Source organism: Nannobrachium achirus, assembly GCF_963921795.1.
Source record: "Nannobrachium achirus genome assembly, chromosome: 6".
Lineage (NCBI taxonomy): Eukaryota > Metazoa > Chordata > Actinopteri > Myctophiformes > Myctophidae > Nannobrachium > Nannobrachium achirus.
The window spans coordinates 27,201,445-27,214,105 of record NC_137815.1 but is presented as its reverse complement, the minus strand read 5'-3'; the positions used below and the strand labels follow the sequence as shown (position 1 = coordinate 27,214,105).

At 45.6% G+C, this 12,661-nt stretch overlaps 1 protein-coding gene across 2 annotated transcripts in view; it reads left to right on the top strand.

Moving 5' to 3' along the window:
- grm2b (glutamate receptor, metabotropic 2b) overlaps nucleotides 1-12,661 on the top strand; it is a gene marked incomplete at its 3' end in the record, with an annotated part of 67,435 nt that overhangs the window by 34,972 nt on the left and 19,802 nt on the right. For both annotated transcript variants that reach the window (XM_080727260.1, XM_080727259.1), the window contains exons 3-7: nucleotides 1,183-1,452; nucleotides 3,430-3,776; nucleotides 5,898-6,118; nucleotides 10,620-10,924; nucleotides 12,258-12,458. In XM_080727260.1, the coding sequence (XP_080583386.1) occupies nucleotides 1,183-1,452; nucleotides 3,430-3,776; nucleotides 5,898-6,118; nucleotides 10,620-10,924; nucleotides 12,258-12,458 (1,344 nt within the window). The remainder of the gene's footprint in view (nucleotides 1-1,182; nucleotides 1,453-3,429; nucleotides 3,777-5,897; nucleotides 6,119-10,619; nucleotides 10,925-12,257; nucleotides 12,459-12,661) is intronic.

The window sequence follows — 12,661 nt, the reverse complement described above, 5'->3', positions numbered from 1 at the left end:
ATGAAGTCCTGGTTTAGCAAAAACAACAGAGTGCATGTTCTCTGTAGTGATCGAACCAATGTCGGAGCAGGGGGGCTCCTTGTCCTCGACCGAGACAGGAAAGTTTGTCGTGGGGGGGAGGTGGTCATCATAGTCCGGTTGTAGCTGAGACTGAAGTGTGGGAGCGGTGGGGGTGGGGGTGGGGGGAAGCTCAGGTTCCTTTGTTGACTGTGAGCTCAAACAGGAGGAGATCCATGCCTTTTCGACCGCACGGGGGGTCGATGTGGCGACGCCGACAGCTTCAAAGCCAAGATATTGCGCCAGCCACGACTGATCTCGATCCCTGGTGGGTGGCGGGACCAGCGGGGGGGCATCCGGCTCGACGGACATCTCCGGCGATCCAGCGGCTGCAGCGGCTGCGAACTGTGCACCAGCCTCCTCGGTGACGGTGGGGGGCGGCAGGGGGACATCCAGGGGGACATCCAGGTCCACGTCGGCGCTGTTATCGGGCGGCGGCTCGGAAACCACGGCCGCGAGCTGGTCACGAGTAGCCTCGATGCTGGAGCTCTGCTGCAGAGATCCGCGTGGGCAGCCATAGCACTCGTAACCAGTAGAACCCGTATCGATGTTACCACCGCTGGGGTTCTTTGTCTCCGAAAGCAGTTGTTGTTCCCTCGTGAGACGGGCGGCTTGCCGAGTGACTACGGGCCCTGGATGAACCTCAATATCACCAGAAAGAAGCAGAATAAAGTAAATGATGGACCGCCTGTCCATTCTGCCTATCTAGCAGACGCATTTAGCAGACGTTCTTAATTCAGAGCGACTGTGGTTCTCAAAACTTTTATTTTGACCATCATAACTAAACATCATAACATAACTACGGCCATTCTCTACCCAGCCAGTCGAGGACTGGCTGGCCACCTCTGAAAACCGAATCTAGCTATGCTCGCAACACAGGGGAAGTCCTTATATGGTCAGCACACATTCTAGTGAGGAGAATGAATGGAAAATGTACCAAATATATTTTTATTTGAATGAAATACAATCACTGAATATACCTTTAACACGCTGCTCAGTCAGCTGCTTTCCCGCGTGACCTGACGGTCGCTTCTCGGCCTTAGAGCGTCTTACTTTTATCGAGATACTGTATGTCGTTCTAAGCTTCTCTTTGGACACTAAAGTTCCTACTGTGTCTCTCTCCAGGTGGCCAACCTACTCCGCCTGTTCCAGATCCCTCAGATCAGCTACGCCTCCACCAGTGCGAAGCTCAGCGACAAGACGCGCTACGACTACTTTGCTCGCACCGTGCCTCCCGACTTCTACCAGGCCAAGGCCATGGCTGAGATCCTGCGCTACTTCAACTGGACCTATGTGTCGACTGTGGCGTCCGAGGGCGACTATGGTGAGACCGGCATCGATGCGTTCCAACAGGAGGCCCGCACTCGCCAGATCTGTATCGCCACTTCGGCCAAGGTGAGTCAAGTCAAGTAAAGTCATCTTTATTAACCCATTAACTCTCCCCACGCTTTGAACGATAACGCTCGCCCCATTTTTTACAGAAACTCGATGCCAATACGGCGCTCGTTCGGTTCGTTCGTCTGATGACTGTAAGCTGATGAGGGGTCGCGCGGCCGTTTACTGTAAACACATTTTCCGCTGTGATGGTGTAAAAAATCCATTATGCGTTAGATCAACGGAGAACAATTCACTTCCTTGTTGATTTCCTCTGGCCCGGAGGCTCTGTAGCCAGTGACTGCTCTGAATGTACGGCAACACATAGCAGGACAATTCACATTCATTCTCGCATGACGCCGCCCTCTGCTGCCTGGCAGACCAAAGTGCACTATTGCACAACCAAAAAAAATAAAAAAAAAATAAATAAATGTCTGTCTGTCTATCTACTATAACGTCGCAAAGGTAAGCCGCTTTTTGATGGCGCCAGACCCAATAAATAAATAAATAATCTGGCAGTAGGAGAGTTAAGGCCTAGGATTATTGAATGCTTTAACCAGTGAAAAAATAGCAGATATACAAGCTCACAGCTCGCACCGAGTGCCGCGCTGCGAGCTTGTAGATCTGCTATTTTTGAAAAAGTCATGAACATGTGTGCAAATCTTTGAATATATGTATTTTCAAAGCGAACGTTTGTACTCAAATTTTGCTTCAGGGTGGTCCCTGGAACTAAATATTTTGAGATGGGGGTCCGTGGCCAAATACATATCAATTTGGGGGTCCTTCACATGAAAAGGTTTGAGAACCACTGACACAGTTGTCTCTCAAGAACAGACTAACTGAGCTCCAGTTAAGTGAAAAGGACCTTTTCTTTGACGATGGCTGGCCAGATTGCTGACATAGAAACATAGGGATTTTCAAAAAACCTTAGAAGGATTCAAAAGACACTTATAGAATCACGATTTTTCAAAAATAGCAGATCTACAAGCTCGCAGCGCGGCACTCGGTGCCGCGCTGTGAGCTTGTATATCTGCTATTTTTCAATAGTTAAAACATAAAATAATGATACACAATACAGTGTACCCGTTCTAAATGGGTTTTAATATAACACATTTATTATAACGTCATTTCCCTTTATCGCTATATGTTTCCTTGCAGAAAGCCACATCCCCCTGGCTGTATTTTGGTTCTATTCCATTGTTTATGTTGACATTCATCCCTTTCAGGGACAGAAAGGTCTGTGAGGGGAGGGGGGAGCTCTGCCAGAGATCTCTTTGAACTTCAAAGGGGTTGTGCACTGAGTTGATTGATTGGGACATAAAAATGTCAAGTGCTCACACAGACTTACCTAGTTTCCCTGTGCCAGCATCTTTTCCAATTTGGGTGGGTATATGTGCCAGCATTTTTTGACCATTTTGCCACAAATCTGCAGAGCCACAGCGAATCCAAAAATAGTAAGATATGAGCAAATTTCATTCTGAATGAAGATTAGAATGCCTACTTTCACCTGCAAAAGAAAGTGAGCTTTTATCTTGTATAGTATTTTAGTTAGAAGGCACCACGGACATGAAAATAACCACCCGGAAATCTTTGGGATAGGCACTAGATGAGTAAACATTTAATAATCGGTCGGTCCCCCTTTTGGGCATGTCATTAAAAGCGAAAAGCTTTTAAAAACAAAATGCTCACAATTCATCACAAACCGACCAGGGGGCAAAATATGGAGTTAGCAGATCAATTAATAATTACATTTTTGGTATTTTCTTATCCAGAGTGATATTATAGGGGCTTATAGGGGAGTAGAAGCTTTTTTGGGAATGTTTTATTTTTATTTTTATATATAGGCCTATATTTTCAATAATATTAACAAAACTAAATGTAGGAAACAAAAAACAAAGGGACCCATAAAAAATCTGTCCGCGACCCACAAATGGGTGTTTGTGAATTTAGGGCACAAAAAAGAACGACATTTTTAAAATAATTTCTTATATTTTCAAGGTGAGCCGCTCCATGAGCCGGCAGGGCTACGAGAACGTGATCCGCTCGCTGCAGCAGAAGTCCAACGCCAAGGTGGTCATCCTGTTCACGCGCAGCGAGGACGCGCGCGAGCTCCTGGTGGCCGCCACGCGCATGAACGTCACCTTCACCTGGGTGGCGAGCGACGGCTGGGGCGCCCAGGAGAGCATGGTGCGGGGCAGCGAGACGGCTGCAAACGGGGCCTTCACCATCGAGCTGGCCTCCTACCCCATCCGGGAGTTCGAGGACTACTTCACCAAGCTCAAGCCCTACGCCAACACCAGGAACCCCTGGTTCAAGGAGTTCTGGGAGCACCGCTTCGGCTGCAGGTTCGCCGCGGCGCTTTTAAAATCTCTGCTAAAAACCGTTCTGTTTAGCATTGCCTTTTATTTAGTTTTTTTTTCTTTTTCTGCACTGTAATTTCACTGTATCTTTCAGTTATTTATTTGAGACAGGAGTAACTGGAGGCAAAGATGGCGGCGGATTCTGTGCTGCTGCGCAGATTGGGAGTTACTTGTGGGAGTTGGGAGTTACTTGTGTCGAATGGGAGTTACTTGTGTGGGAAAGGTCTTCGATAGTGCTGTGAGAGAGAACCAGTGGCTCGCCGCTCCACTCGCATCCGTCTTTGGGTTTGGGGTCTCGACCGCGGACTGCCTCCAGGTACCCCTGCCCTGGCGATATAACAGGGGATATGGGGATATATATAGAGAGAGAACCAGGGGCACGGGCGGCAGCCGTTCCACTCCTATCCGACTTTGGAGCATCGGCGTGGGACGGCCGAGTGGCTCGTATCGCGGACCACCTCCGCCCTCCAGGGACACCTGGAGGGCGGAGGTGAACGACGGCGTAAGTGAAAGTGTAAGTGAAAGCGTAAGTGAACGACGGCAGCAGCAACAGCTAGAAATGTTAGAAACCTTGGCTTCCCATGTGTTAAGTAGTGTAATTACGGTAGAAACTCCATTCGAAGACCACACGCCACGCCCATCTGCAAAGCAGACTGACTCCAGTTACTCATACTTGATTTATTTATTTATTTTTCCTTTTTTTCTTTAGGTTTTTACCACTTTTTTTCTCCCCAATTAGTCGTTAAGCTAATTAATTCTTCCCCACACACGTCTGTGTGTTGTCACTGCTGTTGTGTCCTACTGACTCACCTGTCAGTGAGGAGCCCCCCACTCCATGCTGCGAGGTTTCGCCTCCCAGCCCGTAGGAGTACGCGCAGTGACAAATATCACCAGTAGATTCTAACCCCCGGCTGTTTTAGTTTTAATTGTGTTCAAATGTCCTTTTATGTGGTGTTTTCTTTTTCTTTAGTTTTATCTCCTGAATACGTTTTCCGATTAAGGAGAGAATACAGTAGTTTACCTTTTTCTCTCTCTCTCTCTCTCTCTCTCTCTCTCTCTCTCTCTCTCGCTCTCTTCCTTATGTGTTTATTCTGCTTAATGTTTTATGTAAATAAATCACTCTTTCTCAACCTCGAGGTCCGGGGTCCAAATGGACCATTATGGGTCTGACCGTTACAGGTCCCTTTGGTTCCCTTTGTACACTCAGAGCAAGGGTCATTGCCATGCTTGTTCACTGACATAAAAATTTGCGGATAATAATATTAACAGAAACAAAGAGATTGCCCTAAATGACCATAACATGTCTGTAACTCTGAGAGGGTCCAAATGGAACCAAATGGACCCGTAACTCTCCCCCACTCACCCCCATTACTCTCTTATGGGGGTCCTTGCAAATAAAACATTTGAGAACCACTACCAATAGTGGACTCCCAGTGTGCCATAGTGTCATAAATCAGTGTCATACATATTCAGAAGAAAACCTGAAGACACACATTATAATGGTACGTAACAAAAATCTAGTATTTGGCCAAGTCAAAGACATGTGTCCGTGGGTGAAAACGTTTCAGAACCACTGCTATATACAAATAAACTAGGGATGTACCGATATGGAAATTCTTGGCCGATACCGTTTAAAATAACAATTTAGCCGATACTGTTTAGAGCCCGACCGATGCCGATGTTTGCCGATGGAGAGTGCTAGATCACCGATTGCCGATGTTTAACCAATGTTTTGTAATAATATTTAATAATAATAAATAGCCTAAATTTCAAAAACGTCTTACCTTCAAAACCTTTTTTTTCCCTTTTTTTTACCAATGGTCCGGGGACCACCAGTGGACCTTGAGGGGTTTCCAGGTGGTCCCCAGCTAAATGATGGAGATTTGGTAACCAAATGGACCGTTTATAAGATCTTTAACTTATGAGTGTAAAATGAAACCAAATGGATCCTTATGGGCAACGACAATATATTGTAGGTTTTGGGTCTGCGTGGATAAATGTCATGAAATGGTGTTCTTATATTACTTATTAAAGACAGATACATCGGAGAGATAATGGCCGATGTCCGATGTCCTAAAATAAACGTTGCCTCACCTTGCCTTGCAGCCTGGAGGAGCACGGCTGCAGCGAGCGCAGCCTCCGGGACGGCACCTTCGAGCAGGAGTCCAAGATCATGTTCGTGGTGAACGCCGTGTACGCCATGGCGTACGGCCTGCACAACATGAGGCAGGCCGTGTGCGGCAACGCGTCCGGCGTGTGCGACGCCATGAAGCCCGGCAACGGGAAGAGGTTCTACAAGGAGTTCATTCTGAAGACCAAGTTTGAAGGTGAGAGTAATGACAGCTAACGTTAGACCAGTGTTTAACGTTTTTTGTATGACCCATTTAGGCCTAGAATTATCGAATGCTTAGCAATGAAAAAGTCGTGAAAATGTGTGCAAATCTTTGAATATATGTATTTTCAAAGCGAACGATTGTAACTCAAATTTTGCTTCTGGGGGGGTCCCTAGAACTAAATATTTTGAGATGGGGTCCGTGGCCAAATAAATATCATTTTGGGGGTCCTTCACATGAAAAAGTTTGAGAACCACTGACATTGTAGTCTCTCAAGAACTGACTAACTGAGCTCCAGTTAACTCATACTCCGCGATCCCCGTAGAAACCGTAGATTTCCCGCTGTACCGCGGTGCCATGCCCGGAGATCCCGGAAGTTTAATTAGCTTTAATCATTATGAAAGGATTAAAAGTATTATCGCTGATTTTCGCTGATTCTGGCTCTTTAGGCCCGCCCCCCTAACTGTATCCGGTCATTTCCGGTCTGGACCGGATCTAGCTTTCCGTATCTGGTCTGAGCCTGGGCCATAGTCCCGCCTCCGTTGGTTTACATTGTAACAGAAGAGAAAGCTACTCGGCGATGGAACACTCGTTTTTCAATCGGATTTTTGCGTTTGGAAACTTTGATCCAGTCTCTACACGCCTGGATTATGATCCCCGCACATATTGTGCGTTTTGTGCGCGAACGTGTCCACTTGTTACCATAACGCACAGTTGGCTTTTTTCAATGTTTTTTCATGTAAACACTGGCGGATAAGCAGGGATACAGCGTGGCAACGGATATGTCTATTTCAATGGGGTTTTTTTTATTCGAAAGCTTGTCACCGAGTCTACACGTCTACTAGATGAGTCGCGCACAGATTGTGCTCGATGCGTGCGCGTGCCCACGTTAAAAGGTAAGGACAATTTGGCAGCTGCTTACTACAGCTATGTTTAAAATGGCAGCAAAATTGTTAAGTGAAAAGGACCTTTTCTTTCACGATGGCTAGTCAGATTGCTGACATAAATTTAGAAACATAGGTTTTTCAAAAAACCTTAGAAGGATTCTAACCTTAGAAGGATTCACCGAGTGCGCGGCACTCGGTGCCATGCTGTGAGCTTGTATATCTGCTATTTTTCAATAGTTAAAGCATGAAATAATGATACACAATAATGTGTACCCGTTCTGAATGGGTTAAAGGCATGGTATGCAACTTTGCCCATTTTTACATAACAAAACACAAATAACAATATATATGTTTGAGTGGAGAAAACCCTCCTGCGCTTCACTTTGTGTGTATTATTACGGATCTCCATGTTTGGACATCTGTCTGTATTAGCTACTTTTTTATTAGCACGGATCTCCATGTGAGATTGTGATTGTCAGATGTAGATCTGCTATTTACATGATTTATTGTAGAACAAACTATATATAGCAGTGGTGCCCAACATTTTTCCCTTGAGACCCAAAGAGAAATTAGACGTTTGGTCGGGACCCAAACTAGAGAAAATACGTTGGGAGCTTGTAGATCGGCTATTTTCATTTTAATTTATGGAATTTCTTGAAAGAATTACTGACAAAATCATTGAATTTTCTTTTTAATTCATGACAACATGACAAATAATAATTAAAAACTAAATGCAGGAAACAACAAAATAAAGGGACCCACTAATGGATCACAACCCGCTGTTTGGGAAACAGTGATATACTGTATAGGACAGTGGTTCTTAAACTTTTTTAGCTTCAGTACCCCCTTTAACCGACCCCCTTCAAAGGACCCCCTTTAACCGACTACAACACGTTGCTTAGAAAACGATATCAAGCATATCGTTGCTGTCAGAAAGAAACCTCATACAGTATCTCCATAGTTTACTTTTTTGAGCGGTGCAAACCGCTCCTATAAGTGGCTGTGCGTGTGTCTGTAGCCTTTTTCCTCGTTTTGCCATAGTAAAAGGTGTGTACGTAGCATCATGTTTGTCTAGTGATGTCATATGTTGTATGTCTGTAGCCTTTTTCCTCAGCGTTTTGCCATAGCAAAACGTGTGTGTGTAGCATAGCCTGTACATCCTAGACTTAAATCCTAGTCTGAAGATGTTATGCTAGCACGACCACCGCTCACTTCACATTGGGTGTGATTTGTTTATTATGGAAATGAATGCCCTGCTTTGCCATACTATAGTGTCATCCAAAAATAGCACAAATATTTTTGCAACTTTGAAATTTGAATCGTGAAAAGTAGACCTTTTGGACAGGTTTCCACCGGATGCTATGAATGAAAAAATGTTACTAGCAGAGGATGGTTTCGATCCATCGACCTCTGGGTTATGGGCCCAGCACGCTTCCGCTGCGCCACTCTGCTATCAGTCACCCCAGATGGGACTCGAACCCATAATCCCTGGCTTAGGAGGCCAGTGCCTTATCCATTAGGCCACCGGGGCTGCAACAGGGCCCAACACAGCCTCTATTGTACTGTTATTTGTTCATTACTACAATGCGATCATTCAGCCATATGTGGACAGGCCATTATAGCAGAGGTGTCAGTGAAAGAGAGAGAGAAAGAGACAGTGGTGGAAACTAACCAAGTAAGGAAGTCAGTAATAAGGCTATATAAGGCAGTAGAGGCAGTAATAATACAGTAATTATGCTTTATAAGGGCATAGGGAGTCATTATTAAGGCTGCAAAGGCAGTATGTATTCAGTAATAAGGTAGTAATAAGGCTGCATAAAGCAGTAGGGACATCAGTATAAGGGAGGCAGTAGAGGGTTTTGAATAAATCATGATGCAGTAATATGGCTGCATGAGGGAGGCATTAGTGAGTCAGTAATAAGGTTACATAAGGCAGCAGGGAGTCAATAATAAGGCTGCATAAGCAAGTATGGAGTCAGTAGTAACACAGTAATATGGCTGCATAAGGCTTTATGGAGTCATAATAAGGCAGCATAAGGCTGCATTTAGGCAATAGGGGGTCAGCAATAAGGCAACATAAGGCAGCAGGGAGTCAATAATAAGGCAGTATAAGGCAGTATGGAGTCATTCATTATGCAGTAATACGTCAGCTTGAGGCAGTATGCAGTCAGCAATAAGTTAGCATTAAGGCTGCAAAAGGCAGTAAGGAGTCAGTAATGAGGCTGCATAAGTTCCTAAGGAGTCAGTATTCAGGGAGCAAAATAAACTCAACAAAGGGCCATGTTCACGGGTCTCTATAGATCAGTTTTCAGCTGTCTTGATGGCTGCAGCCCAAGACTGACACATCTTGGGCAGCTGGGTGGATGGCCAACTTGGTAGAGATCTGTTCTCTGAGGATTGTACTGATCTAGTTTAAAACCTTGCTAGCAGAGGATGGTTTCCATCTGTCGAGCTCTGGGTTTTAGCCCAGCACGCTTCCGCTGCACCACTCTGCTACTAGTCACCCCAGGTGGGACTCGAACCCACAATCCCTGGCTTAGGAGGCCAGTGCCTTATCCATTGGGCCACCGGGGCTGCAACAGGTGGTACCACAGCCTCGATTTTAAGCGGTAAGGCAATAGAGCATCAGTGATAAGGCTGCTTAACACAGTATAGGGTCAGTAATAAGGCAGTAAGTGATAAGGCTGCATAAAGGGGTAGAGAGTCATTAAATAATAAGGCTATATAAGGCAGTAGGGGGTCAGCGATAAGGCAGCAATAAGGGGGCAAAATAAACTCACCAACAGATGTTGAAGGATCTCTAGTCTATAGAGCACACGCCAAAAAACTTTTTCACTTCTTCCAATTGGAGACACCACAAATGCAAATATTGTCCCTGTAGTTTCCCCATGTCCTGCTGGCTGCACCCCATGAATGACACATCACTGAGTAGACATCCTGGCCTGGTAGAGGTCTGTTTTCTGAGGAGCACACTCTTCTATTTTAAAACGTCGATAGCAGAGGATGGTTTCGATCCATCGACCTCTGGGTTATGGGCCCAGCACGCTTCCGCTGCGCCACTCTGCTAGCAGTCACCCCAGATGGGACTCAAACCCATAATCCCTGTCTTAGGAGGCCAGTGCCTTATCCATTAGGCCACCGGGGCTGCAACAGGACCAAACACAGCCTCTATTGTACTGTTATTTGTTCATTACTACAATGCGATCATTCAGCCATATGTGAACAGGCCATTATAGGAGAGGTGTCAGTGAAAGAGAGAGAAAGAGGTAGTGGTGGAAAAGTAAGTAATAAGTGGGAAGTAAGGAAGTCAGTAAAATGGCTATATAAGGCAGTATGGAGGCAGTAGTAATACAGTAATTAGGCTTTATAAGTGAAAAGGGATTGAGCATTTACTTTAAACTGTGTCCAGTTTTTCTATTTTCCACTTTTTCTCACGTACCCCTTGTAGTACATCTGCGTATCACTAGGGGTACCCCCATACCCCCATTTGAGAACCACTGGTACAGGACATCAGCAGCTAAGATAACGTTCTTTCGCATTAATCAAACGCTATAGCTCTTGACGGTAGCCTCTGTCAACGTTGTGCTATACCTTGCTTTCACCCCCAGCTCCGTTCAGACCCAGCGACACCGAAGACATGGTCCGCTTCGACGCGCACGGCGACAGCATCGGCCGCTACAACATCTTCCACTACCACCGCAACGAGGACGGCAAGTACGCGTACAAGAAGGTGGGCTACTGGGCCCAGAACCTCACGCTGAACACCAGCCTGGTGCGCTGGCGCGACGGGCGCGATGGGCCGCCCACCTCGCAGTGCAGCGACCCCTGCAGGAAGAACGAGGTCAAGAGCATGCAGCCCGGAGACGTGTGCTGCTGGATCTGCATCCCCTGCCAGCCCTACCAGTACCTGCAGGTAGGCTCAAATGTTTTGCTAGGATTATTGAATGCTTTAACTATTGAAAAATAGCAGATATACATTTGAAAAATGAACCCATTCTATAAGTGTCTTTTGAATCCTTCTAAGATTTTTTGAAAAACCCTATGTTTCTGTGTCAGCAATCTGGCCAGCCATCGTCAAAGAAAAGGTCCTTTTCACTTAACTGGAGCTCAGTTAGTCTGTTCTTGAGAGACTACTATGTCAGTGGTTCTAAAACCTTTTCATGTGAAGGACCCCCAAAATGATATTTATTTGGCCACGGACCCCCATCTCAAAATATTTAGTTCCAGGGACCACCCAGAAGCAAAATTTGAGTTACAAACGTTCGCTTTGAAAATACATATATTCAAAGATTTGTACACATTTTCACGACTTTTTCAAAAAATAGCAGATCTACAAGCTCACAGCGCGGCACAGTATATCTGCTATTTTTCACTGGTTTAAAGCATTCAATAATTCTAGGCTTAAAAGTATCAATACTGCAATGTAGAAACACTCTGTTGCAAGTAAAAGTCTGGATCTAAAAATGTACTTGAGTAAAAGTACAAAAGTATTGGTACCACAAGTAGAAAGTCCCATTGCAAATGTATAAATGTATAAGATCTGCTATTTGAAAATAGAATATCTACAAGATGGGACGCATTGTGAGCTTGTATGTAGATCGTCTATTTTCAAATGGCAGAAATATATGGCTGAAGTGGGTATTCTATATTTAGTGTGGTTGCCCCTGCAGGGCAACCAGGCTATTGTACTTGTCCGACTTTATTCCATCCATCCATCTTCCAGGGCCTCCTAGTTTGTAATAATAATCAAAATCTACAAAGTAAGGGAGGCATCAGGTGCCATTTTCAGCCTTTGGCATGACCTGTCCGGGGATCAAACCCCACCCTCCCGGTCCGAAGGCGGACACTCTAACCACAAGCTAGTAGGTAGAAATGGTGCCATCTTATAATCGGCGTCAGAGAGGACCAATTATATGAAGATGATGTTGAAAATGGGTGATATCGTCACTGTTGGATAGAAACCTCGTATCTCCAAGTTTCAAATGTTTGCGTTTTTTTTCCTAAAGCAAAGCCCTGCTTCATCATACAAGACTGTCGCACAAAACTAGTGAACATAGCCGATCGACAAGCACACAACGCCTTGCGGTGCGAGGTATTGTGTGCTCGTAGACCAGCTATTTTCCCTGTTTTAAAATGATAAATACAAAACGAACGGTTTTGGACAACACAAGGTTTCTCACCCGACAACGACGATATGCTCCTTTAATCGTCAACTATCGTGATTGTGACAACCCTTCTATTTGCAGGACGAGTTCACCTGCGCCGACTGCGGCTACGGCCAGTGGCCGCTGGCCAACCTGACGGGCTGCTACGACCTGCCCGAGGAGTACATCCGCTGGGAGGACGCCTGGGCCATCGGGCCCGTCACCATCTCCTGCCTGGGGATCATGTGCACCCTCGCCGTGATCGCCGTGTTCTTCAAGAACAACGACACGCCCGTGGTGAAGGTCAGTATACCGCAGACACACTCTCACTTTTCCGCCATAGTCTAAGGCAGCGGTTCTCAACCTTTTCAGGCCGCGACCCCCAAAATAACCATATTTTAACTGGGGACCCCCCCCCCCCCCACCCTGACAAGCACTAAGAGTTGAGGCATTACATTTTGTATAACACGTTTCTATTGTGAAAATAGCAGATCTATGTGAGCATG